Source organism: Dendropsophus ebraccatus, chromosome 4 (genome assembly GCF_027789765.1).
Source record: "Dendropsophus ebraccatus isolate aDenEbr1 chromosome 4, aDenEbr1.pat, whole genome shotgun sequence".
Lineage (NCBI taxonomy): Eukaryota > Metazoa > Chordata > Amphibia > Anura > Hylidae > Dendropsophus > Dendropsophus ebraccatus.
Genome location: NC_091457.1, coordinates 29899787 through 29926759, shown reverse-complemented (window position 1 = coordinate 29926759; position 26973 = coordinate 29899787). Strand labels below are relative to the sequence as shown.

Sequence of the window (26973 nt, the reverse complement as noted above, 5' to 3'; positions counted from 1 at the left end):
GCTTGGTTGCTAGTGACGGCAGGCGAGGCGTGGCAGGAGCAATAGGCAGGAGAAGGTGCTGGCAGAGGTTTGTAGGCGTAACCGCAGGTGACAGGCTGCACACAGGCGCAATGAAGAGACAGGGGAGCAGGAACCAGGAACAAGGACTAGGGACCAGGTAGCGGATAGGAATCAGGAACAAGGACTTGGGACCAGGTAGCGGATAGGAAACAGGAACAACAGGGGGCTGGGCCAAACGCTATGGGAAGCATGTTGAGGCTCCAACACAAGGGACAGGGCATGCTGGGATTTATAGGGAGTGATAGGTGCAATTAACCAATTAAGGGCGGACTGGCCCTTTAAATCTGAGACAGCCGGCGCGCGCGCGCCCTAGGAGGCGCGGACGCGCGCGCCGGCCGGCACAGACGGAGACAGGAGCGGAGGAGAGGTGAGGCGCCCCCAGGGGCCGAACTAGCAGCAGCGCCGGGTCCCTGCACAAGGACCCCGGCGGCTGCATGAGGCAGGAGGAGGTCGCGGCGGTGGCCCGAAACACGGGACGCGGCCGTGACAGTGACGTAACCCCTTGTACCTTGACTGGTGTCCGCAGATCGCCATTGGAGGTGGACGCACCCCTTACCTGCGGCTCACCAACTATCTACTGGCCAATAATAATAGCATAGACCTTACAGCATCTAGCTCAATACCTATCTACTTTTATACAGCACTGTATATACACGTTATCACGGGTTCATCTAATCTTATTTTGAATAAAAATAAAAGTTAAGTTTTACCTTGGGGCAAGAATCAGGTATATTGCCTACGGGCACCTAGTCTAAACATAATCAATACCTCCCGCAAGGTGGGATCACTAGTTGATATATGGAATAGATCACTGATGATGTGTGTCATGACATCTTGTATTCTGAATAAGCCTATTGCCAAACAATAGTTACGATAGTAACCAATCTATACATCAGCACTGAGGACAGCATTGGTATAAAATGTATATCTTTTAGTAGATTGGAGTCATTTAGTCGAGTTATAGTACAATGATTCGTATATCACAAACACTTAGCTGAGTGCTCCATAGAGTCATTTCACCTGCCATAAGCACTGATGTTAGGTGTATATACACTGACACCTAGTGGCTAAGGTGCTTAATAACATCATCAAACAGTGAATTATAGATTTGTTCATACACTGGAAGTGTGCTACGGTAGCTGGCTGCAACAACATGTATGCAGGTCAAATAATTATCAGTGACCTAAAATTAATTTAATGAATTTTTGGCATAAGGACCTGTATAGGCTAAACTTGCAGTCAAGCTCTCTTTGAAAAAAGGGGGCTATGTATACCATATGGGGGCACAGAGGGGGCCTATTTTATAGGGCACAGAGTGGGTACTCTTACTGTGTGGGGCAATACAGATGGGGACTTTGTATAGAAGTGAGGATGGTGCTGCAGCGAGGAGCCTAAAATGTTTGTCTCGCAGATTCTGTAGAGACCAGTTGTAGCCGGAAGAAATCTTTATGACGGCCGGGCCAGATGAGGAAGAATAGAAAAGTGAACAACTTCCATCAGAGAAGACACCCCCTGTGAGTCACTGGATGTAAATACAGTGTATTCACTTATATGGGGGAGCATAGTGGGGGTTCCATTAGATTTTGGAGGACCCTGGTACATTCTTTGCACATTTATTTGGGAGCTTAGGTTATGTGGATTCCATTTACTCAGGGGTCTGGCATTTGAATTTATATAAGGGTCTGCAGAATTGTTCATGCAACATTGGTGGGATCAGTTGGAACTAATGGCCGATGATTTTCAAACATGTTTGAAGACAGCAGTCAGCTGATGAGCTCCTCCTCTCTGTCTGATTTTTGTCTCTATTACATGGAGCGATGTCTGCCTTATTTGGCAGATTTTTTTCTCCATGTAATAAGGCCCTAACACCCTAGTATTCCTAGATTTGATTTCCAGGAGGGATAACAGGGGAACAGCACAATGACACAAGAGATGACAGATCCCCTACAACTGTTCTGTATTCTACCTGTGACCTCTGACCACTGCTGTATTCTCTTCTATAATCTGCAGGGTGTAATACTCTTCAGCATCTGTGTAGACCTGGTATCTGATGGCTAAATAGTCAGTGTATGGTGGTATTATTTATTATATTGGTAGTGTAAATTTTTTTTCCTCTGATAATTCTGTGTTTTACATATGTATAAGAATAGTGTGACATAGTACAGTTAAAAGTTCTCCTGCTCAACACAGTTAAAGGGGTTTTCTAGTGAAAATCGTTTTCTTTCAAATCAACTGGTGTCAGAAAGTTATATAGATTTGTAATTTACTTTTATTAAAAAATCTCAAGTCTTCCCATACTTATTAGCTGCTGCATGTCATGCAGGAAATGTTCTTTTTTTAGTCTGACAATGTGCTCTCTGCTGACATCTGTGGCAGAGACAGGAACTGTCTATGTTTTATATGCGGATTCCCATGTATCTGAGCCATGTATCTGCTCTGCCTAATGGGGGGGGGGCGGCTATATAGCTCCAGAGGGACATGTATCTGGCTGCTGGGGGAAGAAGGTATATGGCTGTGCAAGAGGATTTGTATGTGGCTACGGGGGGAGGGTAATATACCTGGATAGGGGCATATTTGGCTGCAGGGGGCATACCTAGCTAGGGGCATATCTGGATGCAGAGGAAGAAAAGAGGCATATTCAGCTAAAGGTGGCATATCCAGCTACAAGGGGCATATCTGACTCCAGGGGACATATCTGGCTGCAAGGGGGCATACCTGGCTTCATGGGGACATACCTGGCTAGGTGAACATCTGGCTGAAGGGGAAATATCCTGCTGCAGAATAGCTTCTGTTTACTTATAAGGGTCAGTGCAAAAAAATCAGAAAACTTTAGTAACTGCAGGTGCAGACAAGAGGTGGTAGTAGTAGTAAACTTTAGAAGTGAGAGTAGAGTGGAGTAGAGGAGCATCTTGAGGGCCCTGTCCAATGTAGCTGTGTATTCTGCAGGGATAGCGTAGTTGAAGATAGAAAAAGAAGTTACCCTATAGTGTCAAGGTACCCTTCCTGAAAGGGTAGTGCGAGGTCCCAGGTTCCTGGGTTGAGCAGACATCTCAGGGTTTCCCAGAATAGCTGTGCATTACAGTAGGATACGTAGGTGTTAACTGCAGCTTTGTCCTACTGGGGTCAGTGCCTAACTCAGGTATGCTGCCCTGTGTAGTGTTGATGGTATCTCTGGCGTGGACAAGGTGATCCTCAGAGGGCATCCTTCCTCCTGGGGAGTCTAGCACTGCATGCTAGCAATGGTTAACACCACTAAAGAAAGCACTAAAGGGGCTGTTATTATTGGGAAGGGGGCATTAATAATGGCTACAGGAGGCATTATTACTAGGGAAGGAGGACTTATTATTGGGGAAGGGGGCATTATTACTGAATATGGGGGGCATTATTATTAGACTTTACTACTGGCGTTATAACTGGTCCTACAGATCAGTCACATTATTATGGGGGATCTGATCTGGGAATCAATTAGTGACAGAGACTTTATACAGAGCCCATAGCTACAGTGTGATCTCGGCCTCATTGAGGCAACGCTTTTAATCGATTTTATCCTTGGGGGTACTCAGCTGGAGCATCTCATGAAATAGGGGTACTTGACTTGAGAAGGTTGAGAAACACTGTGTGATATAAGGAGTGTGTAAAAAGGGTTTTGATTGTTATGCAGCCAGGAGCTCCAAATGTATTCAAATCTTCTCGCTACTGTAGTGACACAGCTGTGCGGATGTGTGTTTACAGTAGTGGGAAGACTTGAATGCATTTGGAGCTCCCAGCATCTTAATGATACAAAACGCTGGGAGTTCCTCATGCTGGCCCGCAGCTTCACACTCTGTAGCATCCATGATCTACAGAGTATGGGCCCTATTACACGGGAAGATTATCGTGCAAAAAATCTTTATATCGTTCAAATTTAAACGATAATTGTTCTGTGTAATTGCAGGCAACGATCGAAAAATTGCTTGTGTGTCGATTGTTGATTTAGATCTGAACCTAAAATTATCGCTAATCATTCGCTGTAATTCCACATTCGTTCACTCAAGTTCCGCATTTGTTCACTGATCGTTCAGTGTAAATGCACATTGTCCATTGTTTTGCTGGGTTTAGAAGGAATAAACGATCATAGTAACGATCACAATAACGATCGTAGTAATAATCATAACTAACGATCATTGTTCTGTGTAATATGGTTAATGATAAACAATCTTGTCTGCGATCGTTTAGTCGTTAAAAATCACTTTCTGTAATGTGAATACACCCTAAGGCCGTTCTCAATAGCCTGTGCTCACAGTGCAAAGTATGGCTCCCGGTCGCACATTACATTGTTGGCTATGGCAAATTGGAGTGTGGGCACACCCGAATATGCCCGCATTCCGATTCAAATGTCAGCCGGGCAAACATCTCAGACATCGGCTGTTGTTTGACCTGTCTGGGTCAAACAACAGCCGATGTTCTTGCCATGTGTGAACATGGCCTAAACATGCTACAATGTATACCTTCTCAGAGGAGGGGATACATTCTAGACATATTATACTGACCATTTTAGAATGTATACCCTGCAGTGAGAGACTCAGGAGTGAGAGGATAGACTTGGTAAAGGCTAGAGTGTATCCTCTCCTTTGAGAGTGATTTCAGCAAAGAGAGGGTCCTCTTTTGGAAGGGGGCGGAGTTGTGTTGAGGGTATAGCAGAGAAAAGGGTACAGTCTAGACCTTGTAAACTAAACATGCTGGAATATAAGAGGGTAAATTCTAGGCCAAGGATGGGGAAACTTTGGCCCTCCAGATGTTGCAAAACTACGGTTCCCATCATGCCTTCGCTTTGGCTCTCCAGGCATGATGGGAATTGTAGTTTTGCAACAGCTGAAAGCCAAAAGTTCCCCGTCCCTGTTCTACCCACTACCATTGCACAGAATACGGCACAGCACAGAAAACGGCACAGCTACGCAGGTTCTATGGCGCATGCGCAGTACTAGACTCTTCGCTCCCTATTTGAATATTCCACTCTCCCTGCCTTTGAAAGCCCCCTGTTCCCGCTCAGCCTGTCCTCCGTAATGCCTGACCGTTTATATGACCGCTTTTGTCCGAAATCACAATTATTTTGCACTTAATACAATCACTATTTAGGGCGCCTTTGACTGCACAGTTTTCTCTTAAAACCACCGTGAGCTCCGTTCCTATCAGGCGCGCTGTGGGCAGCCCCGGAGATGACGGAAGAGGCGGGGCGCGCGCTTAGCACAGAAGGAAGAGGAACCAGAAGCAACATGGCGGAGGTGAGGGCTGCACTGCACTGCAATGGTCGCGCTTACGTATTGTATATGCTGCATATTCGTGTATACTGTGCTAACATGGGAGCTATTAGTATAACACGGGTTCCTGCCTCCTCCCGGGCCCGGCCTATCGCTGGCTCTGTGGACATTGTAGACGTGATGGATACAGTGCATGAGCCGGCTTACCTCATAGTGTAAAGTAGTGGCAGCTGCCTGTAACCATAGAGACGCATTGGTCTGCATTGGATCTGTGGACACATATGAGGGGGGGTCCACTTTATGAAATTAAAAAAAAAAACAACTTCTGAAAATTGATTGCAATTTTTTTTTTTTTTATTTATTGTGTTAACTTTTTGTGTCCACAGAACCTACCTGACCCTTGTATCTCCGTGGTAACGATCTACAAACAATCATGTCATACTGCTGAATATAACACAGCAAGTAGGGGGGACAGTTACCATGGAGACGCATAGGTCTGCGCAGAGCTGTAGACACTAAGGGTACTATTAAACGGAACGATGATCGGGCGAATCGAGCCGATTATCGCTCCATGTAATAAATACAACGATCAGCCAATGACAACGAGGAGGGGAGAAGAAGACCGCAGCAGCCCTGGAATGTGGATAGGTAATGTATGTAGTTTAAACAAGGGCTGCAAGGACATCGTTAACAATGTCCCTGCAGCCCTTGTTTAACGATTATCGGGGCGAGTAATAGGTCCAGTAAATGAGCGACGATCTAGCAGATTGCTGCTCGTTTACAGGTATTATCGGGCCCCCATCGGCCCGTGTAATACCACCCTAAGAAAACGTTAACATGTAGCAGATTTGTTACACAAGTGTCTGTTTCAGTGGGGCTTGTAGGAGTTCATGTACTTGACACCAAAACAACTCTATTCAGATGAATTTAAAGGGGTACTCCGGCACTAGAAATATTTTATTATTCCAATGCCTATATAGCATTGCGATACATGTCTGATCCCGTTTACCAGCTACACACCGGTTCTTGCCGCCACCGGAAGTTTCAGTTTCTAATAGTCATGATTGTAGCTTTGACCCCCTCAGATAGTTCTTCAGCCGATTTATTTTGACAATGCGTCACAGGATTTATGCAGATTTGGAGGCCAGGCTTCTGTCATTGGCTGTCTGTGTTCTTCCCCCTGAGCTATATAGAATGAGACGTCCGCCAGGTAGCTCTGATTGGCCAAGCCAGTTAACACCCACATTGTGTGCATGTACAACAGGGATAACAACATTCATTATCCCCCTGCTATGCCAGAGCTGTGTATATGCGGGGTCCGTGCAATGCCACGATTTCGCCCTGAGGATTGCACAAGAGGTCTAGTAAGAACATTCTGATTTTTAATTTTTTTTTTTGCCTAATGTTGAATAACCCCTTTTAAATGGAAACTGTCACTTAAAAACAAAAACAAACTTTTTACATAGTGTAAAGACATACCCAACCGATGGCTAGAAGTGTGTGCCAAGTGCGTTGTCTCCCCGCTCTGTGCCATGTGACTAAGACATTATCCCAGTGTAAGTCTATAAGACTAGGTCCTGCACACAGAGTGGGTAGAAAAGTGCTTAGCCACAAGGTCTCTCCCCACTTTTGTGATTGCTCAGACTCTGGCCGGTTAATAAACTTTTGACAAGATATTTTATTTTTTTTATGTATTGCAAAAATACAAAGTCCATAAGCCTTTTAATGTGACTCACATTATCTACCTCTTTTAGGCTGAGATTGTGGAAGGTTGCCGACTTCCTGTCCTCCGCAAGAACCAAGACAATGAAGTGGAGTGGCGTAAGTGATTATTTTTTCTATTTTTATTTATTTTGTTTTGTTGCAAAAAATTATCAAGTATCTAAAAGAAAAATATTTTGTTGCTTATAGCAACCAGTCAGAGCTCTTCTTGCATTTTACTAGAGAAGATTTATAAATAAAAGCTGAGCTATGATTGGTTGCTATGGGCAACAGAGACACTCGCACTATAAGAGATTGAGAAATCTCCACTTCATTGTTTTATTGATATCTTAGTCAGTGATGATATAAGATATAAGAGGATTTTTCTGATCCTCCTGAGCTTTTACCATTGTTCATAGCGAATTTGTTGCAGAGCAATACTTACCATCCTGATCTCTAGAGCATAGAGCACCACTTTGTTTAAACACATTAGCAAGCATTGGGAGTTGTCTGTAGCTATCTATATATTGTACCATTCCATCGAATTGGTTATCACATCATGGCCTTTTATGATATAAATGGATGTCATAGACGGGTAGCCATATGAGCCTAAGTGGAGTACCACAGTAGGTATTGTTAGGAGGGACTACAAGTAGCAGATTTTGTAAGAGCAGTCACACCAGTCAGTCTTGTCCTAGAGAACACCTTATGGATACCCTTATATAAATGATGAAACCCTAAAGATTTAGTTGTTAAAAGTATAGCAGTGACTTGGGGGCATAGTGCATAGGATTAATGTGATTTATCTTTCTCTTTATTTTCAGCTCTTGCCGAAATCCTGAGCGTCAAAGACCTGTCTGCAAAGAAATTGTTCTATGTTCATTATATAGACTGTAAGTAGACATGGTATTGTTTACCATAAGAGACATGCAAAACGCGAGTATGCTGGGGTCCATCCAGCTCAAAAAGTTGGAAAAAGCCTTAGGGAGTCCTGGAAAACATGTATACAGTTTATGGCTTCTAGGCAGCCTTAGGGCTGCATCCAACTTCTTCAGCCACCACTATTCAAATGCAGCACTCTCGGTTTGGGATACCGCTTGAGTTGCGCCCATCTCTTTTTAACATCTTTATGAGAATTTCAAAGCCAGTCACTATCCATCTAACTACCTTAACTCTTGTAAAGATGCCCAAATACATTAGATAAACATTAGCTGAACCCATTGATTTTGCTGGTACCATCTGACTTGTATGGGTTAAACTAGCTCTGCCCTGACTGCAGGTGTCAGGAGGAAGAAGAATTGGGCATGTTGGCTTTCAGTATGCCTGGTCCTTTGTTCTCACAGGAGATAAGCTAGCACCAAAGATGTCTGACAGTGACTTACTCCTCTCTCCCTATAAAAAGCGTGTGTATACGTACCGTAGTAAGTGTTTGGATCACAGCTATCCAAGGTGTATGGCCACTATAACTGTTTTAAATCTCTCTCTTTTCCTTCAGTCAATAAGCGATTGGATGAGTGGGTCACCCATGATCGCTTAGATTTGAAGAAGATTCAATTTCCAAAGAAGGAAGCAAAGACTCCAACAAAGAATGGGCTGTCTGGATCAAGACCCAGCTCCCCAGAGAGGGAAGTGGTAAGTAGCAAGATCTCCCTGTAAGTATAATTTAGGAGGTCAGCTGTTTACAGTTATTCTTTGCTTGAAGTTAGCAAACTCTGTGTGAATGAACAGCACAAAGAAATTAAGTCTCACCTCATAAGCCTTTAATTAATGCTGCTGTTTGGCCTATGATTAAAGGGGTTGTCCCAAGATGTAGCCTATTCTCGGGTGATAGCTAATATAGTTCTGTAACATGCATCACAAGAACAGAGGTCCCTTGTGCACCGTGTGAATAGAGTGCACATGAATGATTGGCAGTGTGTTCTCTTTCTATAGGACCCCCAATGATAGCAGAGTACAATGCCTGACAATTTTTGGCAGTCAATCCCATTGAGATCCTGTCAATCATTGTACTATTGTATCTTGGCTCCCCAGATGCACAACTGCAACATGTAACATGGCTCGGCAGGCACTGTTAGGTTTTTCAGGAAAAAAGCTAGGTATAGCCTTCTCATTGGCTCCATACTCAGTGTAGTGGTGGCGCCTACATTGAGTAGAAGTTAGCAGCTCATGGATCCATTCTTATTGTAGTGCAGATGCCAAATCAGTGAGGCTGTGGGGTGTCGACAGCCAAGTCTATCACTTATTGATAAGCCATCATGGAAAACCACGTTCCTAGCATCCACTTTCAGACTGAAGTGTTTGTTACAAAATCTAAATGTTTTCTTCGGTGTTACAAGTATAATACAAATGTAAATGTGATTACGTGTCGGAGCTACTGAAGCTTAATCATTGTGTAATCAAAAACTATTAATCTAATATACTTTGTTTCACATGACACTATCAGGACGGGTTTGCAGCATCTGGATGTAAACAAGAAGTTCTCCATGCACTGACAGCAAGCAGAGATCTTGAACCGGTGAGAAAATAAAAAAAAAATTATCCCTTGGAGGCCTTCACTTTTAAAAACACTTTAACATCTGACCATTTAAGAATGCGCAGTGAAACATGGAGTTTATACATTATACACTAGCTTGAATAAAGTATACAGGACTTTGACATTAAGTCCAGAGTTTATAAAGAGTAACCCATTAAACCCTTGTTTAGCCCTTATTTCCCTGCTCACCGTGGGCTTATGAGTCCAAAAATGTATCCTGTTCAGTGGCTGAAATCTCTCATATACTTTTCCATAACACTACATATCAGTCTAATTTCCTCTCCCTGGTTTATAACATGCTGCCTACAGAATGGGCATTGGGTTTACTGCAGGAATTGTTCTCTTTAATATAACCCCAGAATTTACTATGTTTATTTTAGATGCCTCTGGTTAATGATAAATGTTACCTGTAACCCAGACAAGGGGCCATTGCTCATTTGCGTCTATTGCACAACCTTATGACACAGGCAGATTCTGAATCTGAAATTCTGTCCCTGATCGGTGAAATACTATGAATGTCTCTCCCATACCACATAGTAAATTACTATGCATGCACCTGGCCATCCCACGACAATGGGCAGGGGGTTATAAGCCTGTGTCATTCCTTCTCCACAGAGGAAGATTCCTGAACTCATCCTACCTCCAGTTGCAGCCCCTGCGGGAGGAGGAAAGTCTCTCCCTGTTCCAGTAAGATTTTGTCTCCCATTCATGTCTGTTTCCCCCCTGCCTCCAGTATTCTCCATACGGAATACTAAATTGTGTCACATTGCCTTCTAGCAGAAGCGGAAGGTAGAAGTTGTCTCACCAGCAACACCAGTTCCACCAGCACCCACAGAGACCACACAAGCCTCTGTGTTCCCACAGGTAAATTACTTTTTTCTTTTTTAATGTCTAATGGTACAACTGACCCTTATACAGCGGATAAACTGTTTGTTTGTTTTTTTACAGTGTTCGCTTTGATTTAGACCTTATTCACATTGTTTCACAGTGTTTTTCATGGAGCGTGATCTTGTCTGTTCCGTGAAAAACAGTATTGCATCTGTTTGGATGCGCTGGGTTGGTGCCGCCATCCGCACTATGACCTGTCCTATTTTTTTGTGGCAAGGATCACGGCACGGATGGTGTGACTGCACACTTAGGATTTAATGGGCCCTAAAATTGTCCGTGGTGGCGGATAAATGCATCAAATAATAACACCACATAACACTATAGTTTACAGTTCTAGCAGAAATGCTTCAGACTGGTTGTTGATGTAATTTTGTGGTTTTCCTTTAGAATGGAGCCGCGCGCAGGCCTGCTGCCCCTGCTGTACCTTCAGGACGCAAGCGGAAATCAAATTGTCTAAGTGCAGATGAGGTAAGGTAAAGGGAGTCTGTCACCACAACTACCACATTGTTGGGACAGTCTCTAGTGACCCTTGGCTGTTCCACTGGCCCTGATTGATAGAACCCTTCCTGTTTGGGTGTAGGGACAGATCTATGAATCAGGGCAGGTGGTGTGGGGAGAAGCTGCTGGGGTCAACCACAATGACTCGTTCTGGCGCCCTAAAAATGATGACAGATGCTTACATGAGCTTAAGCCCTAACTTCTGTGATATTTTCAGGATTCTCAAGACAGCTCTGATGGAATCCCCTCTGCACCTCGGATGACTGGAAGTTTGGTCTCTGACAGGAGCCATGACGACATCATTACTCGCATGAAAAACATAGAGTGCATTGAACTAGGCAGACATCGGCTTAAGCCTTGGTACTTCTCGCCATACCCACAGGAGTTAACCGTGTTACCTGTACTCTATTTATGTGAATTCTGTCTCAAGTATCTAAAGAGTCTTAAATGTCTACAAAGACACCTGGTACGTAAAACTCTGCATAAACTAAGACATTCTAATCGCTTTTTTTTTTTCTTTTTAACAGACTGGCAAAGTAACTAACATGGTGATATTCTTTTTTTCTCCATTTTTCACAGACAAAATGTAACTTACGACATCCTCCAGGAAATGAAATCTACAGAAAAGGGACTATCTCATTCTTTGAAATAGATGGACGAAAGAATAAGGTACAAAGTCCCTTAAGTGAGGCAGTCTGTCTTAGAGATTATCTGACAGATTTGTGAAGTCTAAGCCAGGGACAGACTATAAACCAGGGATGGGGAACCTTCAGCCCTCCAGCTGTTACAAAACTACAATTCCCAGGCATGATGGGAATTGTAGTTTTGCAACAGCTGGAGGGCCGAAGGTTCCCCATCCCTGCTATAAACAGAGAACAGGTCATAAAGGGAAGACTGAGATTTCTCCTCTTCTCAAATCCATTCCTGGCTTTGGCTTCAAAAATCTGTCAGACAAATCTCTCTGTGCAAGCACACCATTAATCTACAGTATCTTTAAGCATACCTGTCAGTGTGGAGACTTTGAAACTCTTACACTGAGGCAGCTGTTGCTGAAGGTCAGAATAAGGCTAGTGAGAGGGAACCTGAGTGAGTCGCCAAGGTAGCTTTCCTGTGAGGTGCCTTTTATTATAATAAAAATCACTGTTTGTTATGGCAGACTAACGAGCAAGTGCACAGTATGTAGCCAGTAATATTCATGACCATAGCCACCGATTGATAGCATTTTGTCAGTACTGTGCATAGAAAAAAGGCCAATCATTAGTGGGAATATGGTCCAGAGCAGCAGCTCCTGAATACTGCAGACTACAAAGTGCACCAGGTTTATGCTGCCCTCAGATAAGGCAGCATAAATCTGACAGATTCCCTATAAAGGGGAAGTCCAACCAAAATGTAGAGATATGTTATTGCCCAAGAAAACATATGAAAATTGCTAATAGACACTTATTATGGGAAACGCACCTATAGTGCATTTTCCCTGCACTTACTACAGCATGGGGTGTTTAGGTCTCTTTAAAGCTGATGATGTCACGTCACATAAACTGCCAACTCCTGCTGCTCCGGTCTGTCCCACCGCTGCAGCAGGTGTCAGCAGTTTGTTACGTGACATCATCAGCTTTACAGAGACTTGAACACTCCATGCTGTAGTAAGTGCAGGGAAAGTGCACTATAGGTGAGTATCCCATAATAAGTGTCTATTAGTAATTTTCATAACTTTTGTTGGGCAATAAAATATCTTAAAGAGGATGTATTACCAGGTACATACTCTTTAATCTGAACCGACTGATCCAACTGTGCCGTCACGGGGAAGCCGGTGCCGCGGTCCATTTTTCGGACCGTGGCCTGTTTCCCGTGACCGGCGCCGTTCTATCCACCGGAACCAGCCTGTGCTCAAGCACTGGAGGTAAGCCGGCCCGCCCCCAGTGGGAGGGAATTCCCTCCCCTGTATGACGTAGCTCCATTAGAATGAATGGAGCTGCGTCATAGAGGGGAGGGAATTCCCTCCCACTGGGGGCGGCCCGGCCCACCTCCAGTGCTTGAGCACCGGCCGTTTCCGCCGCATAGAACGGCGCCGTGCGCAGGAACCAGGCCGCGGTCTGAAAAATGGACCGCTGCACCGGCTTCCTTGTGACGGCGCTGTTCGATCCGTCGGTTCAGATTAGAGGATGTACCTGGTGGTACATAATCTTTAAAATCATTTTGGCCGGACTTCCCCTTTAAGCTGTGATTTTACTGTTAAATATCCATACAGTTTAGAGTCAGAGTAGCACTTTAAAAACCTTACACTAAGAAGAAGGTTAAGTGAAATTGACATTGAGGAAATAGATAAAAATTAATTCCAGGGATCTAGCTATGTTACATCTTCCACTAAGCTGATGCTTGTTGATTCTATCCCTGATTATAGGCAAAATAGAGTTTTTTTGTCATTGGCGTGTCTCACTTAAGTCTGCGTTTCTGTTTTTGTTTTTTCCCAGAGTTATTCTCAGAATCTCTGCCTTCTGGCAAAATGCTTTTTGGACCACAAGACGTTATACTATGACACAGACCCCTTCCTATTTTACATTATGACTGAATATGACTCTAAAGGATTTCACATTGTCGGCTACTTTTCAAAGGTGCGTCCCTGGTTAGTTATACAAATAAAAGCACAGGGCTAAGATCTTGTTTGATGAAGCTTCCCTTCCTAATTGGGATGTTTCTGTTGCCTTTCAACAGACACAATAATGTAGCTAGTTACTCTATATCATGGGTAGGGAACCTTGGCTCTCCAGTTGTTGCAAAACTATAACTCCCATCATGCTTGCACAGCCAAAGCTTTAGCTTTGACAGTAAGACTTTATGGAAAACTACCATAACTTTGTCAGACAATAGGCTCTTCTTAGTATAGCTGCTTATAATGGCAAATCACTTTTAGTCTTGCTCCTAGTTAGTTCTAGTGCTTCAGAGTCACAGTGGTCAGACTTTTCTCGAAGACACATGGATGGCATGTTCTAGTACTAAACGTAACTTAAAAAAAATGCAAATGTAGTTGTGGGTGGGAGCTAAGTGAGTCATTCTCAAGTGTGGTGCTTCCATCTCCCCTGCTACCCTCTGTAGGATAGGCTTTTCAAGAGGAGTAAATTTATACAGTAAATATATACTGTATAAAAATGGGAATTCAGAGCTTGCAAAGTTATCTCTCTAACCTTAGCATAACAAGCTGATCAGTGGGGCTCCAACCATTGGGATCCCCACTAATCACAAGAGCCAAGGAATCTGACTCCTAAATAATACTTATGTTCTTTTCATGTGCAGGAGAAGGAGTCAACAGAGGATTATAATGTTGCCTGTATCCTGACACTACCACCTTATCAGAGAAGAGGATATGGCAAACTCCTTATAGAATTCAGTAAGTCACCATCAAAGCCTTAGCTGTTCACATATCTATTTTTCTCTCATTTCTCTTATGTGCCTAATAATCTGTTATCTCTGATTAGGCTATGAATTGTCTAAAGTGGAGGGGAAGACTGGTACCCCTGAAAAGCCGCTATCAGATTTGGGTCTCCTCTCCTACCGCAGTTACTGGTCTCAGACCATTTTAGAGATTTTAATGGACTTGAAGACTGAAACTGGGGAGAGGCCGCAGATAACCATTAAGTAAGATATAAAATACTTTGGTAAGGAATGGTAAAAATGTGGTGGTTGTTTTATTATTGTTATTCTACATAGTGGAAAGTTCTAGTATTATGCACAGTATGTATCTATTACAAATGGACTTACACAGTGTTTTATCCCTTCAGTGAAATCAGTGAGATCACCAGTATAAAAAAGGAAGATGTCATCTCTACATTGCAGTATCTGAATCTCATCAATTACTACAAGGTAAGAATCAAAGGGCACTGCTCTATCCCTAGAACTATATGGTATACAGGACTAGTAAAACACCTATGTGACTAGCAAGTAACTAGGTGCAGCCAGCGGCGCAACCCACTGAGGTGAACATATACAATACAAGGGGCTGGGGGAGGGTATGACTATAGGTATCCACCTAAATGGAAATATTTCAACCACAGCCAAAACAGAAACATCCAATAATCTTGCCAAGCTTCAAGTACACTTCAGCAGGTAAGCAACAGATCACTCTTCACCAATCTGTCTGCCTGGGCACTGCAGGTTCAAGTTTGCCCCCTCCAGCGTAAGGGAACACAAGTGTGCTCTACCTGGGTATCTAGGTGCGGTTACAGACTCCATATGCCGATCAGAGGCGGTCCACAGGGGTGGGGGGTAAATGAGCAGAGTTCCTGACTGAATTCCTTTTTGAGGATGATTTTCTGGAGTGGCAAAGTGAAAGAGTAGTAGTTCATAAAGTAGCAGTGGAAAGGAGGTAATCAAAGTGCTTGCGGTTGGCAGAGCTATAGTCCAGGCTATAAAAGAGCACATTGAACCACTGGAATTTCTGACTGCACCAAGATACCCAGGTAAAACGCACAGGTGTATACCTATAGTCATAGCCTTCCAGCCTGTTGAATTGTTTATGTGGGTTGCACCTAGTTACTTGCTAGTCACCCAGGTGTTTTACTAGTTTAGTTCAAACATTACCCTGTGCAGCTCCATTTGTCGGGTTGTGCAACTAGGACTCTGTCTGTCTTGACAGTTGTATATTGTTTGATACAGTATACAGGGCCTCTCCCGTATTTGGCTGGAGACCACCTAAACAGTAGAAGGAGGCTGGCTTAGTCACACTGACTAATGGGTATAATAAGCTTTTATTTTTTTTTTTAGTTAGAGGGTGTATGGGAGACCTTATTTTTGTCACTTTATTTAATAATGCTGGAAATATTTGTTCCATCCATTACATAAAGGGAAAAAAAACTCACTTGTCGCCAGGTAACTGGAATTTCTGTGTGAAGTGTTGCTGATATTCCTAACGCATGTATCAGCCTACAAAATGACCATGTTTATGGTGTTACCAAAAGGTGTGCAGGCTAAATTCTGCCCTCAGCTGTTCATTTTTAACCGGGGGATCCGAGGAAGCCCCTTTTAAGTTTTCCTTATTTGACAAATGTAATTATTCTAGAGCAGTGCTTAAACTTTTTATACTCTAGCCTTACCAGACAGACAAAAGTGATGCCAGGGCCTCACCTTCTGTGGCTAAAGTCCATGCAAAAATAATAAATATTGCTTAGTCTACCCATAATTTGCCTCCTAAACCCTGCATAACATTAAAATAAGTCAATAAAGTTGTTACAGCCAGGGACAGGACTGCAGCTTATAGTGACTTTTATGAATACTGGCTCACAGTTTGAGAAGCACTGTTCTAGAAAATGGGCAGAAGAATAAGGGTATTATGTGAGATTTATTTTGTTGTGATGTATAACACTGCTTTTAATTCTAATTCCTTGTTGTGAAATATTATACTCTTTGTATTAAAACCACCAGATTGGTAATGTATCATCTGCTTTTTACCCACATGACACTGGCCATGTTTCTTTCAGGGGCAGTACATCCTGACACTCTCAGAAGACATTGTTGAGGGTCATGAAAGAGCCATGCTGAAAAGGATTCTAAGGATAGATTCTAAGTGTCTGCACTTTACGCCAAAGGACTGGAGCAAAAGAGGGAAGTGGTAGACAAAAGGATCACCGGAACTATGACATAAAACTGATTTACCCTTGGATGGTGCTGCTCACTAAAGCTTTCAACAATTAAACTCTAGTGACTACTATGAATGTCCAACAAAGCAATCTTCAGTTTTAGCTGTCGTTCTGAATAACACTTATTTCCTGGGAGCTATTCAGAAGCAGCAGATTTTATTGTAAAGTAGTGGATCAGTACCAGATCGGATTAGTGATGGCAAGGAATCCATATTTTCACTGAAAGTAGAGGGCAGTGGATGCAGGAGCTGACACCGGCAATTCAACTTCAAAAGCACAATTATAAACTGACAGTAGAAGGATGATCCCACCATATTGTCTCGCTATTAACTTTAAATGTGTTTTGTTGCACCATTTAGCAATACATAAGAGCAGAGCTCTAAGGTCGTGACATATATGCAAGGGTGAACTTATGACCAGCACTTTCAGCCTGTTTGCCTGTAGATAAACATAAGGCACCGAAATGGGACATGCACTTCAGCTGAAAGGAGGAATACTCACCAAGACGACTGTCCCAGCATGGTCAAACACTTCTGTTGCTGTTCAGGGAAATGTTTTGCAGCAGACTGAACACAAGAAATCCGTGTAATATTCTGTATATACATGTGTTGTCTTAGAGCAGCTGTATAAAGCATTTTAAGAATAGAGATAGGTGTTACTGTTATTTATTTTCTAGGCACTATCTGATGTTATTGAATGGTTTTCTACAGTGTCCAACTTAATCAGGAAATGTGTAGTCTGTGTGCTACTCGGAATAGACAAGTAATGTCTCGGCTTTACTCACTAATGGTCTTATTCAATCTTACCGTATTTGGAAACCATCAAATGCAGATTTAGTGCACTGCTTTGTTAACTTAATAAAACAGCAACAGATGTTTGTATTTGAGGTTTCAGGGATGTTGATTGTGCATAGATTTTTTTTTTTTTTTAAATGGAGGGGGGGGGGGGTTATCCAGGATTTATAAATTTAATTCCTGTCAATATCAGATTACTTTTCTATATGACGTGGCATTCTGCTATTACATTTGTATCCTATTCAAGTGAACTGATATACACACTCACTGAAGCATTGCAGCCCAGCAAAACAGTTGACAGTTTGGAGTATACTTGGAAAAAAAAACATTTATTGGTTCTGTTCTTTTGTGTGTGCTCAAGCGCAGATGCTACTATTGGTCTCACCCAAAAGTTTGTGATCTGCTGCTGCTGATAAATTTTATGGCCTCATGGAAAAAATTTCAGCCAAGGAGCAGGTGTTTGCTCAGCTGATCTCTGGCTCTTTTACATAGGCTCCTTATTGGCTGATTGAGCAAAATCAGCGAAAGAAAGTGGCCCAAGTAAGGGGTCAGTCACTGCTCCGTAGAATTCTGTCCGTACAGGCATGATAGGAGTTGTAGTTTTGCAATGGCTGGAGTGCTGAGATTCCCTACCCCTGTCTCAAACAGTTTAAAAGTTTGGGCTACTGTACTAAAGGAGCCTTTAGGCAGCTTCTATGTACTGTGGTAACAGCCTGAGACATGTGACTTATTGCAATTGGAACCTACAGTTACCACTTTAACCAGAGTAAAGTCCAGGTGCCAGATTAAATCAGGAAATCTAGGACTAGTGGCTAAAGGTGTGTTTACACAGATTTATCTGACACGTTATGGAAGCCAAAGCCGGGAATGGATTTGCAAGAGGGAAAATCTCAGGCTTTCCTTTATGACCTGTTTATAGTCTGTTCCTGGCCTTGGCTTGTACCTGCAGCCAGAATGCAGAAATGTGGGTGAAATTTGGAGTCCAGTGTCTGTTTTCATAGCTAAGCTAGGCAATTATAAGCAATAGTTCAGACAACACAAAGTGGTCATATTTCTTTATGTTTAAACATACCACTTCCCATTATTGGTTGCAGCTAGAGATGAGCAAACCGGATTCGAGTCGATCCGAACCTGAACGTTCGGTATTTAATTATCGGGGGCTGCAGAACTTGGATAAAGCTATAAGGTTGTCTGGAAAACATGGATACAGCCAATGACTATATCCATGATTTCCACATAGCCTTAGGGCTTAATCCAACTTCAGCAGCCACCGCTAATCAAATGCCGAAAGTTCAGGTTCGGATTGACTCGAGCATGCTCCAGGTTCGCTGATCTCTAGTTGCAGCCATATGATGTGAATGTCCTCTGAAGTTTAGAAGCTACACTTCAACACACATTACTGTCATGGAAAGGGGGGGGGGGAGGAAATCACACTACCCAGTTTTATTTCTTTTTATTAAAACTATGGTGTGGTCACTATACACAAGGATATCCAGTACATGTAACAAACACATCTGTGCTGCATATATATGGATAAGTTAATACTGCAGAACTTTAAACAATATAATACGACCTGCCTTTCGTCAAACAGGCAGAATATATTCACACTCTATTCAACAGGTGCATGAATCTGTAAAATAAGATGCAGATTTAATAAGGCTAGGAGATTAACAATACAGTTATACAACAGGTGATATATATTAGAAGCTTTTCTAAGTGGAACTTTTTGTACCCAAGGGTCCTTACAATTATAGGCTGACACCCAACCTGAATACATATATTACTTTGTTGTAGAGTTGTTAAAGGAGGATAGACTGCTGAAAAGTATTGGGTTTGCAAACTAAGGGCTTGTGCACACTGAGCAATAGACAAGGAATTGAAGAGGAAAGATTTCTGCTTGAAATTCCTCTTCTAGGGTACGTGCACACTATAGAATCACGATGGAATACCCGTCGCGGATTCTGTAGCTCGCTGGCTCCACCATCCGTCCAAAGAATTAACTTGTGAACGGACAGCGGAATCTGTCTGTGCATAAAATAGGGCAGAATCTGTGAGCTGCGGAATCCGCAACTGGTTTTTATTTGCGATTCAGTAGTGTGCACGTACCCTTATTCTGCTCTGGCAGAATAAGAGCTGAATTTGAGTAGAATTTTAAGCAGAATTCAACTTCTATAGGATTCCTCTCATGGATCTGCGACGGAAACTCTGCTGTGTGAAATGCACAGCGCAAAGCCCAAACAATTGAAAAATGCATTGCTCAATTTTAACGGGCAAATTTTCGAGCAAAATACGCTCTAAAATCCGCCTCTTTTACTCAAGGGCCCATAGTGACTAAACTCAATGAACCCTGAGAAGAACATAGTAAATGTCCTAAGGCACAAAACCAGCACAGAAGCCCCGGCAGCTCCACACTGGTAGTGATGATGTGCTGTACTAGCATAACCATTGGTTTTAGTGGCGACACCACTAAGTATGGCACCTAAACAATGATTGCTAAATAGGCAAGAAATTAAAAAGGCAAGGTTTTTTTTTTTTTTTTTTAATATCTGTAATGCTTAACTGACTGTCCCCATCCAGCAGATGGTAGCTGTGCACAGTGCAGCCTTCCAGATATTTATGTAGTCAGCAGGAATGTTCTGCATGGTCCACACTTATGGACTATGTGCTATGGAACAAACTTCAGAACTCTCGACATCATTCATGTTAATGCCTGGAGCTCTGAAAGAGTTAAATCTTTGTGCCACTGTACTGACTGGCTGCGTCAGTATAGTAGGGTGAAGATTTGAACTGTTTGAGAACTTAATGCTGGGAGTTACAAATTCCCGTCTGTAGAACAACATCCGTGCACAGACCGTAATAGAGAAACATGTGAATGCCCCCTTAGTGACCTTATTGACCACCAGGAGATTAACATTATGGGCTGCTTTACCAACTCTTACAGATTGAACATGTAGTTGTAAACGGGACTTGCTGCTTAAAGCGACTCTGTACCCACAATCTGCCCTCCCCCAAAGCACTTGTACCTTCGGATAGCTGCTTTTATTCCAAGATCTGTCCATGGGTCCATTCGGCAGGTGATGCAGTTGTCCTAAAAAAACCTGGCCCTGGCAGAATTTCTTCTATTCCTCAATAGTCTGAACAATGCACAGATGCCTTAACAATGCAGCCCATGTGCCGTGCTGACACAGGTGATGAATAGTACAAAATCTTTCTGGAGCATTCCTAATGATGAAGAGGGTGGAGAGGAGGGACAGAGAGGTTGTGCCAGCCTAATGCACAGACACTCTAGGCCACACCAATTTGACACAGGGCTGCAAGTTTAAAAGTTGTTTTTTAGGAAAATAACTGCATCACCTGCCGAACAGCCCCAGGACAGATCTTGGATTAAAAGCAGCTATCTGAAGGTGCAAGTGGTTAGGGGAGGGCAGATTGTGGGTACAGAGTCACTTTAATAATGCAGAATAATAGTGAGCTCTCAAACAAACAGCATAACACGCCTGAACTCAGTAGCATATCATGATGAAACTAAAATCACCAATAGGAACTATATATATGACCCATTATGTGCAATTTTTATTTTTTTTTAGGTCATGGGTCCTTTTTAACTGTACCTAAATTTTTATACGGATTCTGACATGTCTTAGGGTCCTATTACACAGGCCAATGAAGGCCTAATCAATATTGTAAACGAGCGCCGATTGGCTAGATTGGCACTTGTTTACCGGGCCAGTCAGAGCTGACAGGCCACTCAGCCAATCACTGGCTGCTCAGACAGGATGCTCTGAAGCTGCGTGCCTGGGAGGAAGCATGTGGACAGGTAATGTATTTACTGTTTGTTCAATCTTTGATAATTTTAGGTCTGGACCCAAAGAAACAATCAGCCGATTATCATTTCATCTGCTAATCGTTGTCTCTTATACACAGAGCGATAATCAGCCAAATCAGGCCGATTATCGCTCTGTTTAATAGTGCCCTTAGTGATACGTCAGAAGTTGTGATCAGTGGGGGTACTGGTCCCTGACCGCTTTGTCGCCTTTGTCCAAGCTTTTCTCAGAAAGCCACACAATGTGGGGCACGAATTATGTGTTTGCCACTAAAACTTTCTTACATGTTGGGAACTTTTCTAATAACTTTCATTGCAAGAATCAGATATGAAAGCACAAGGAGGTTAAATATAACAGGTTTGAATAGAGCAGTGTTCTTACCGCAGACGCTATTTTTGGCCATGCCATTGACATTACTAACACATCATCTGCAGATGGTGGAGTCTCCAAGTTCCACTGGGTGAATGACTGGAAGGTGGATCTGACATTTAAACAACGATCCTGGGAATGGAACGGGAATAATGGTTAATTCCATAGACACCAATATCTGTTCACAATGTAAATATCAAGTTATCGGAAAGTCACAAGAATAAAGAGATGGCATAGTAATTTGTAGTGTGTGTGTGTGCGTGTGTATTGCCGGCTTATGTATAGATGGGCATATGTAACCGGTCACATCCATACAGTGCAGCCAATGAACACTGAATGTTTCAACATTGTATGTTCTTTGCCAAGGAGAATCCCAACCACTACATATCCGGTTTACTCTTATCTCAGCCCTGCTCTGTGCATAGGAATCTTACCTCATCCTCAGAGCAGGGTTTGTGATCTTCCTTGAGTACGAGGCCCATATATCCGGCAGGTACACTGACTTCTTGCCCTCTGAGCACTCTACCCCTGAAGGACACTTCTTTTCCTGGTTAGAAACAGAGAAGTTTAGCATTGTCCACATCATCCCTGTCCTTCTCCAACCCACATACTGGATGTGAAGTTTTACTTATAGGTTTATTATTACTCTAGATCGCTTCCTGCTGAATGCAAGCTAATAGGGCAGCAGCCTATGGCACATACTCCATTAACATCCATTAATCTCAAGGCTATAGTCACATGACAGTTTCTTAGGTTGTCCTAGCTCTCTGCCAGAGAAACGAAGTATTCTGCGTCATTCCTGTGACACATGTAATGACATAAGCTATGGCACCAGTAAGAACAGAGACTAGTTGTTATACCCTTGTTCTAGACAAAAAAAAAAGGGGGTGGGGGGGGGTCCCAGAAAACACCACCTTATTACTGATGGCCTTTAATAGGTCCTTAATATCTGGTTGTTGGGGGACATTTGGCCTCCCTGCCCCGTTCAGTTGTTTGCCAGAGCGTGGCACTTACATCCACAGTTAAATCAGGCAGCTCTGTGTAGCGTGTTGTGGTTGTACTGGGTTACTGCAGCCCGTTCCAGCCTCCCAGATAGCCCCCCACAAGATCTCCCTCCAAGTGCTCGCAAACCCCCCCCCCCTCCCCAGTGCTCCGTATATTTTGGCACCCCTAGGCCTCTGTGACATGGTATAATGGCTAAAAAAACCCCTAAAATATGAAAAGACAACAAAAATACACAAGGCTTCTGTCATGTCTGCGGCCTGTGGTTGATGTCAGGTGACGCACTGCGGCCACATATGGGGGATTTCTAGAAACATTGAAACATGGGGAATAAATATTGAGTTCCATTTCTCAGTATTTGCTGTGTTAGAGGGGAAAAAATGGATTAGAATGAAATACTTGCCAAAAAAAAATGAAAATTTTAAATTTCCCCTCCAACTTGCTTAAATTTCTGTGAAATACCTAAAGGGTTAATACAGTTATGAAATGTTACTTTGACTACTTTTAGGGAGGCAGTTTTTACAGTGGAAAGATTTATGGGGGTAACTAACACAGGCCCCACAAATCCACTTCAGAACTGAACTGGTCCCTAAAAAAAAATCCGAATTTGAAATTTTCCTGAAAATTTGAAAAATTGATGCAAAATGTCGAAGCCCTTTAACATCCTAACAAGTAATAGGACGTTCACCAAATGACGTTACCATAAAGCAGTTGTAGATGTTGCAGTAATAATTAGTTCATGTGACATAACTATTTTTCCCAGAAAAAGAGAATTTTGAATATAAAGGATTGTAAATTTCTTTACTTTTTGCGCAAATGTTTTTTTTTTTTTTTTTACAAAAAACTACTGAGTGTATCAACCAAAGTATACCACTAACATAAAAAGGAATATGTCTTGAAAAAAAACTAGTCTCTAGAATAACTGCGATAGTTAAAAGCATCGCAGAGTTATTACTACATAAAGAGAGATGGGTCAGATTTGAAAAATAGGCCCTGGGCCTTAAAGGGGTAGTGCGGCGCTAAACATTTATTCACAAAATAACACACATTACAAAGTTAAACAATTTTGTAATGTGTGTTATGTAAGTGAATGGCCCCTTCCCAGTGCCCCCCCCCCCCCACACCCCACACCCCACAAGTGTGGTGCATTATACTCACTGCATTACTGTCGACCCCCGGCCACCATCTTGGGACAATGACAACATCTTCGGGAGGCCGGCCGAACCACTCCAGCCGGCCCTCATGCCATCCCCCCTCTGGCACGTCATCAGCTGCTCAGCCACGATTGGCTGAGCATAACTGTGCTCAGATGTCATCATTGTCCCAAGATGGTGGCCGGGGGTCAACAGTAATGTGTTGAGTATAATGCACCACACTTCCAGGGTGGGCATTCACTTACATAACACACATTACAAAGTTGTATAACTTTGTAATGCGTGTTATTTTGTGAATAAATGTTTAGCACCGCACTACCCCTTTAAGGCCAAAACAGGCTGAAGAGGCAAGGGGTTAAAGGGATTCAAACAAAAATATAAGAGGAATAAATAAAAAGTGTTAGGGCCCTATTATACAGCCCAATCTGGAAGAACAAGCGAGCTCCGGCCTGTCAAGTAAGCGATTCCCTGCTCCTCGTTCCCTACTTGTTGTCTGCGCTATTAAATGCACCGACAGCAAACGGGAGGGATCTGTGTGAGAAAATCCCATAGGAGATAGCTGTGGTCTGCGGCCCCTGCTCCTATTACACGGAGCCAGCAGACCGTCACTGTCGGCATTGGGATTTTGGTTTCTGCTGTAAACCAGCAATGAGCGGACAATGTGCATGTCGGCTTATCGTTGTTTTACAAGATGAGCCATTACACAAATCGATTATCACCTGCTAATTGGCAAGTAATTGATTTGTGTAAAAGTACCCTTACTCTCCTCCCTGATCCCGCACTATGCCATTTCACTAGTCACCAGGATTCCCATTGAGTTGCCATCATGGCACACTGAAAACTGCTGGAAATGCCTGCCCAGCAAATCAATGCTCATCTCCTTGTGTGTCAAGATGGAACCAGAAATTAGGATCAGCAGGATACCTGGCAAATGGTGCTGACAGTGGGGGATCAGGGAGATATAGCAGGGAGTATTTCCAGGAGAATAACAAACTAATGGAGAAGGGCTCTGCCACTGGGCTCCCCCGCTGGTCACGTGAACTCTGAAGGCTGGCAGCAGCTGGCACACACAGCCAGCACTGCACACACGGGACTGATGGTGAGACCATGGGTTGGTCCCAATGCATCACCCTGTCGCCTGCTATCTCTTCCGGTTGGAAATATCCCTTTAATGTAACAGAGCAGGCGCTAATGTGAGGGGAGGCATAAGCCCTGGCACTTTCCCACAGTCCCAGGTCACACTCACCTCCAGGCGCCTCTCTTACCGCAGGGCTGAAGTACTCGCGGACTCTGGCAGCCCCCTGTCTTTGTATCTGACAGGGCAGGAGGTGCAGGGGCTCCCGAGCAGCGGAGTGCAGCGCCCCCAGCTCCAGCCGGGCTAAAGGTGTCGCCTGCCCGTCTGCCATCACCGTGCAGGACGCCGACCACTACATACAGACACCACACAGCGCTCCCGCCAAGGCAGAGCCGACCGGAAGTGACGACACACAACTTCGTTCTAGAATGTAGAACGTGCAGAGTTCTACCAGGACGTTTGTGTGGAATTCCAATTAACGAATCAAATAAACGGTTGCAAGAAAACAGCTATAACGGAGGAGTGGTCGGTATAACCGGAGCTGTGGGGGGAAAAAAGAGATGTCAGAAGTGGGATTCGAACCCACGCCTCCAGGGGAGACTGCGACCTGAACGCAGCGCCTTAGACCGCTCGGCCATCCTGACAGATGCACGTAAATGTGAGATTACTGCTATCGGTTCTTTATGGGAATATGAGTAGGCCAAGTTCATACTGTCTGTATCTGCGGTTACATGCTGCGGTAAAAGCCTGCAGCTGCCAGTGCCACGCTTGTTTTATCAGCATTGCAGCCAGCATCACTAAGTCCAGGTGCCAGCAGCAAGTCATGGAACCAATATAGCTACTGGCTAGCTAGCTTAGGGGGCATTCACACCTCCATAGATCATGAATGCCACAGAGAGTGAAGCTGCGGGCCAGCATCGGGAACTCTTAGTATCATGTATCATTATAATGCTGGGAGCTCCGAACCCATTTACAGTTACTACAGTAGCGGGAAGATTTAAAGTTCGGAGCTCCCGCCATCATAATGATACATAACGCTGGGAGTTCCCGATGCCGGCCCATCGTCAGGGTCGTATTAACAGCTGCTGCTGCCCTAGGCTCTAAGCCTGAAGACGCCCAATCTTCACTAACTAACTAGCATCAGGATTTTCTAGATTCTAAATAGCTCCAGGCGTCACATTTAACACCCCACACCAGACCTGACCAGTACCATCATACTATGACTGGATAACACCACCATACCGGACCTGACCAGTACCATCATACTATGACTGGATAACACCACCATACCAGACCTGACCAGTACCATCATACTGTGACTGGATAACACCACCATACCAGACCTGACCAGTACCATCATACTGTGACTGGATAACACCACCATACCAGACCTGACCAGTACCATCATACTGTGAAGTCTCGGCATATGATTACCGGTAGGTGAAGAAATTTGTTGCAGCACTAGGTAATCCTGGAAAACATGGATACAGCCGTAGGCTGTTCAGACAGACTTAAGAGGACAACTTCCATGGGACCCAAAAAAAAAAAAAAACACAGACACCATACTCACCATCCCTCCGGTGACGATTGCCACTCGATTCGCCCGCTGTCCGCCTCTCTGTCACCTCTGTCCGTGGTCCAGCAATGTCTCTCACTTCCGGGTCCATGGGAGAGAAAAGGCTGCCAGTGCTCAGCCAACCTCCCATTCACTTTCTATAAAGACGCCGAGGAGGAAGGAGACCCACCGCGCCCCCCAACCCCCCCCCCCCCCCCCCCGGCTCGGACGTCATCACGAGATGGCGCCCGGGAGAAGAGGACGGTGGCGACCGTAATAGGTAATGTATAATTTCTTTAACTTCCGAGGGGGGGGAAAGGGTCCGAAAGTGGGGGAAGGGGGCCAGACCGGTTATTTAACCACATTACAAAGTTAATAATATGTGTTGTAATATGTGTTAAATAATCCCCAAAAAAATTTCGTGGGAGTTGTTCTTTAGGCATACTCGAGTTGTACTCAGTAATATTTATTTCTATAACATAAAGCCAGGGGAGTTATAATTTACAGGATGAGAGAGGGGGAACATGTTATAATATATAATATAATGTACAGCAGATGCACACAGCGTGAATCTGAAGCAAGCTCATAAGCAGGGCTAGCTTATAGATAGTGGATGCTACTAGCTGTTATCAGTGCTTACTTAAGGAACGGGT

General features: G+C 43.6%; 2 protein-coding genes across 5 annotated transcripts; one reads left to right on the top strand and one right to left on the bottom strand.

Moving 5' to 3' along the window:
- The first annotated feature begins 5189 nt into the window (after positions 1–5189).
- Positions 5190–17428, top strand: KAT5 (lysine acetyltransferase 5). 3 transcript variants are annotated; one of them, XM_069968238.1, is made up of 15 exons: positions 5196–5321; positions 7052–7118; positions 7823–7891; positions 8494–8630; positions 9442–9513; positions 10147–10218; positions 10312–10395; positions 10807–10887; positions 11135–11383; positions 11497–11586; positions 13389–13529; positions 14209–14302; positions 14391–14550; positions 14694–14775; positions 16389–17428. In XM_069968238.1, exons 1-15 carry the CDS (start codon positions 5256–5258, stop codon positions 16521–16523), a joined length of 1599 nt encoding a protein of 532 aa, XP_069824339.1. In that variant the 5' UTR covers positions 5196–5255; the 3' UTR covers positions 16524–17428. The 3 variants fall into 3 exon arrangements, with proteins under 3 accessions (XP_069824340.1, XP_069824339.1, XP_069824338.1); XM_069968237.1 differs by having other exon boundaries at positions 5280–5321; positions 10309–10395; XM_069968239.1 differs by lacking the exon at positions 16389–17428 and having other exon boundaries at positions 5190–5321; positions 10309–10395; positions 14391–14570; positions 14694–14777.
- A 1350-nt stretch (positions 17429–18778) lies between these two features.
- On the bottom strand, positions 18779–26452 carry RNASEH2C (ribonuclease H2 subunit C). Of its 2 annotated transcripts, none has more exons than XM_069968236.1 (4): positions 26336–26452; positions 21969–22081; positions 21547–21666; positions 18779–18971 (listed from the first exon to the last, which is right to left on the bottom strand). In XM_069968236.1, exons 1-4 carry the CDS (start codon positions 26430–26432, stop codon positions 18951–18953), a joined length of 351 nt encoding a protein of 116 aa, XP_069824337.1. In that variant the 5' UTR covers positions 26433–26452; the 3' UTR covers positions 18779–18950. The 2 variants fall into 2 exon arrangements, with proteins under 2 accessions (XP_069824337.1, XP_069824336.1); XM_069968235.1 differs by lacking the exon at positions 26336–26452 and adding an exon at positions 24937–25181.
- Positions 26453–26973: the final 521 nt, after the last annotated feature.

Bases quoted from the DNA above. Each gene is read 5' to 3' on its own strand.
- RNASEH2C (XM_069968235.1), bottom strand. From the start codon at position 25,096: ATGGCAGACGGGCAGGCGACACCTTTAGCCCGGCTGGAGCTGGGGGCG. The intron at 21,667-21,968 runs GTAAGATTCCTA...TTCCATTCCCAG, and splicing joins AACCCTGCTCTGAGGATGAG to GATCGTTGTTTAAATGTCAG. The intron at 18,972-21,546 runs GTAAGAACACTG...CTTATTTTACAG, and splicing joins GGCCAAAAATAGCGTCTGCG to ATTCATGCACCTGTTGAATA.
- KAT5 (XM_069968238.1), top strand. From the start codon at position 5,256: ATGACGGAAGAGGCGGGGCGCGCGCTTAGCACAGAAGGAAGAGGAACC. The intron at 8,631-9,441 runs GTAAGTAGCAAG...TGACACTATCAG, and splicing joins GCTCCCCAGAGAGGGAAGTG to GACGGGTTTGCAGCATCTGG. The intron at 9,514-10,146 runs GTGAGAAAATAA...CCTTCTCCACAG, and splicing joins CAAGCAGAGATCTTGAACCG to AGGAAGATTCCTGAACTCAT.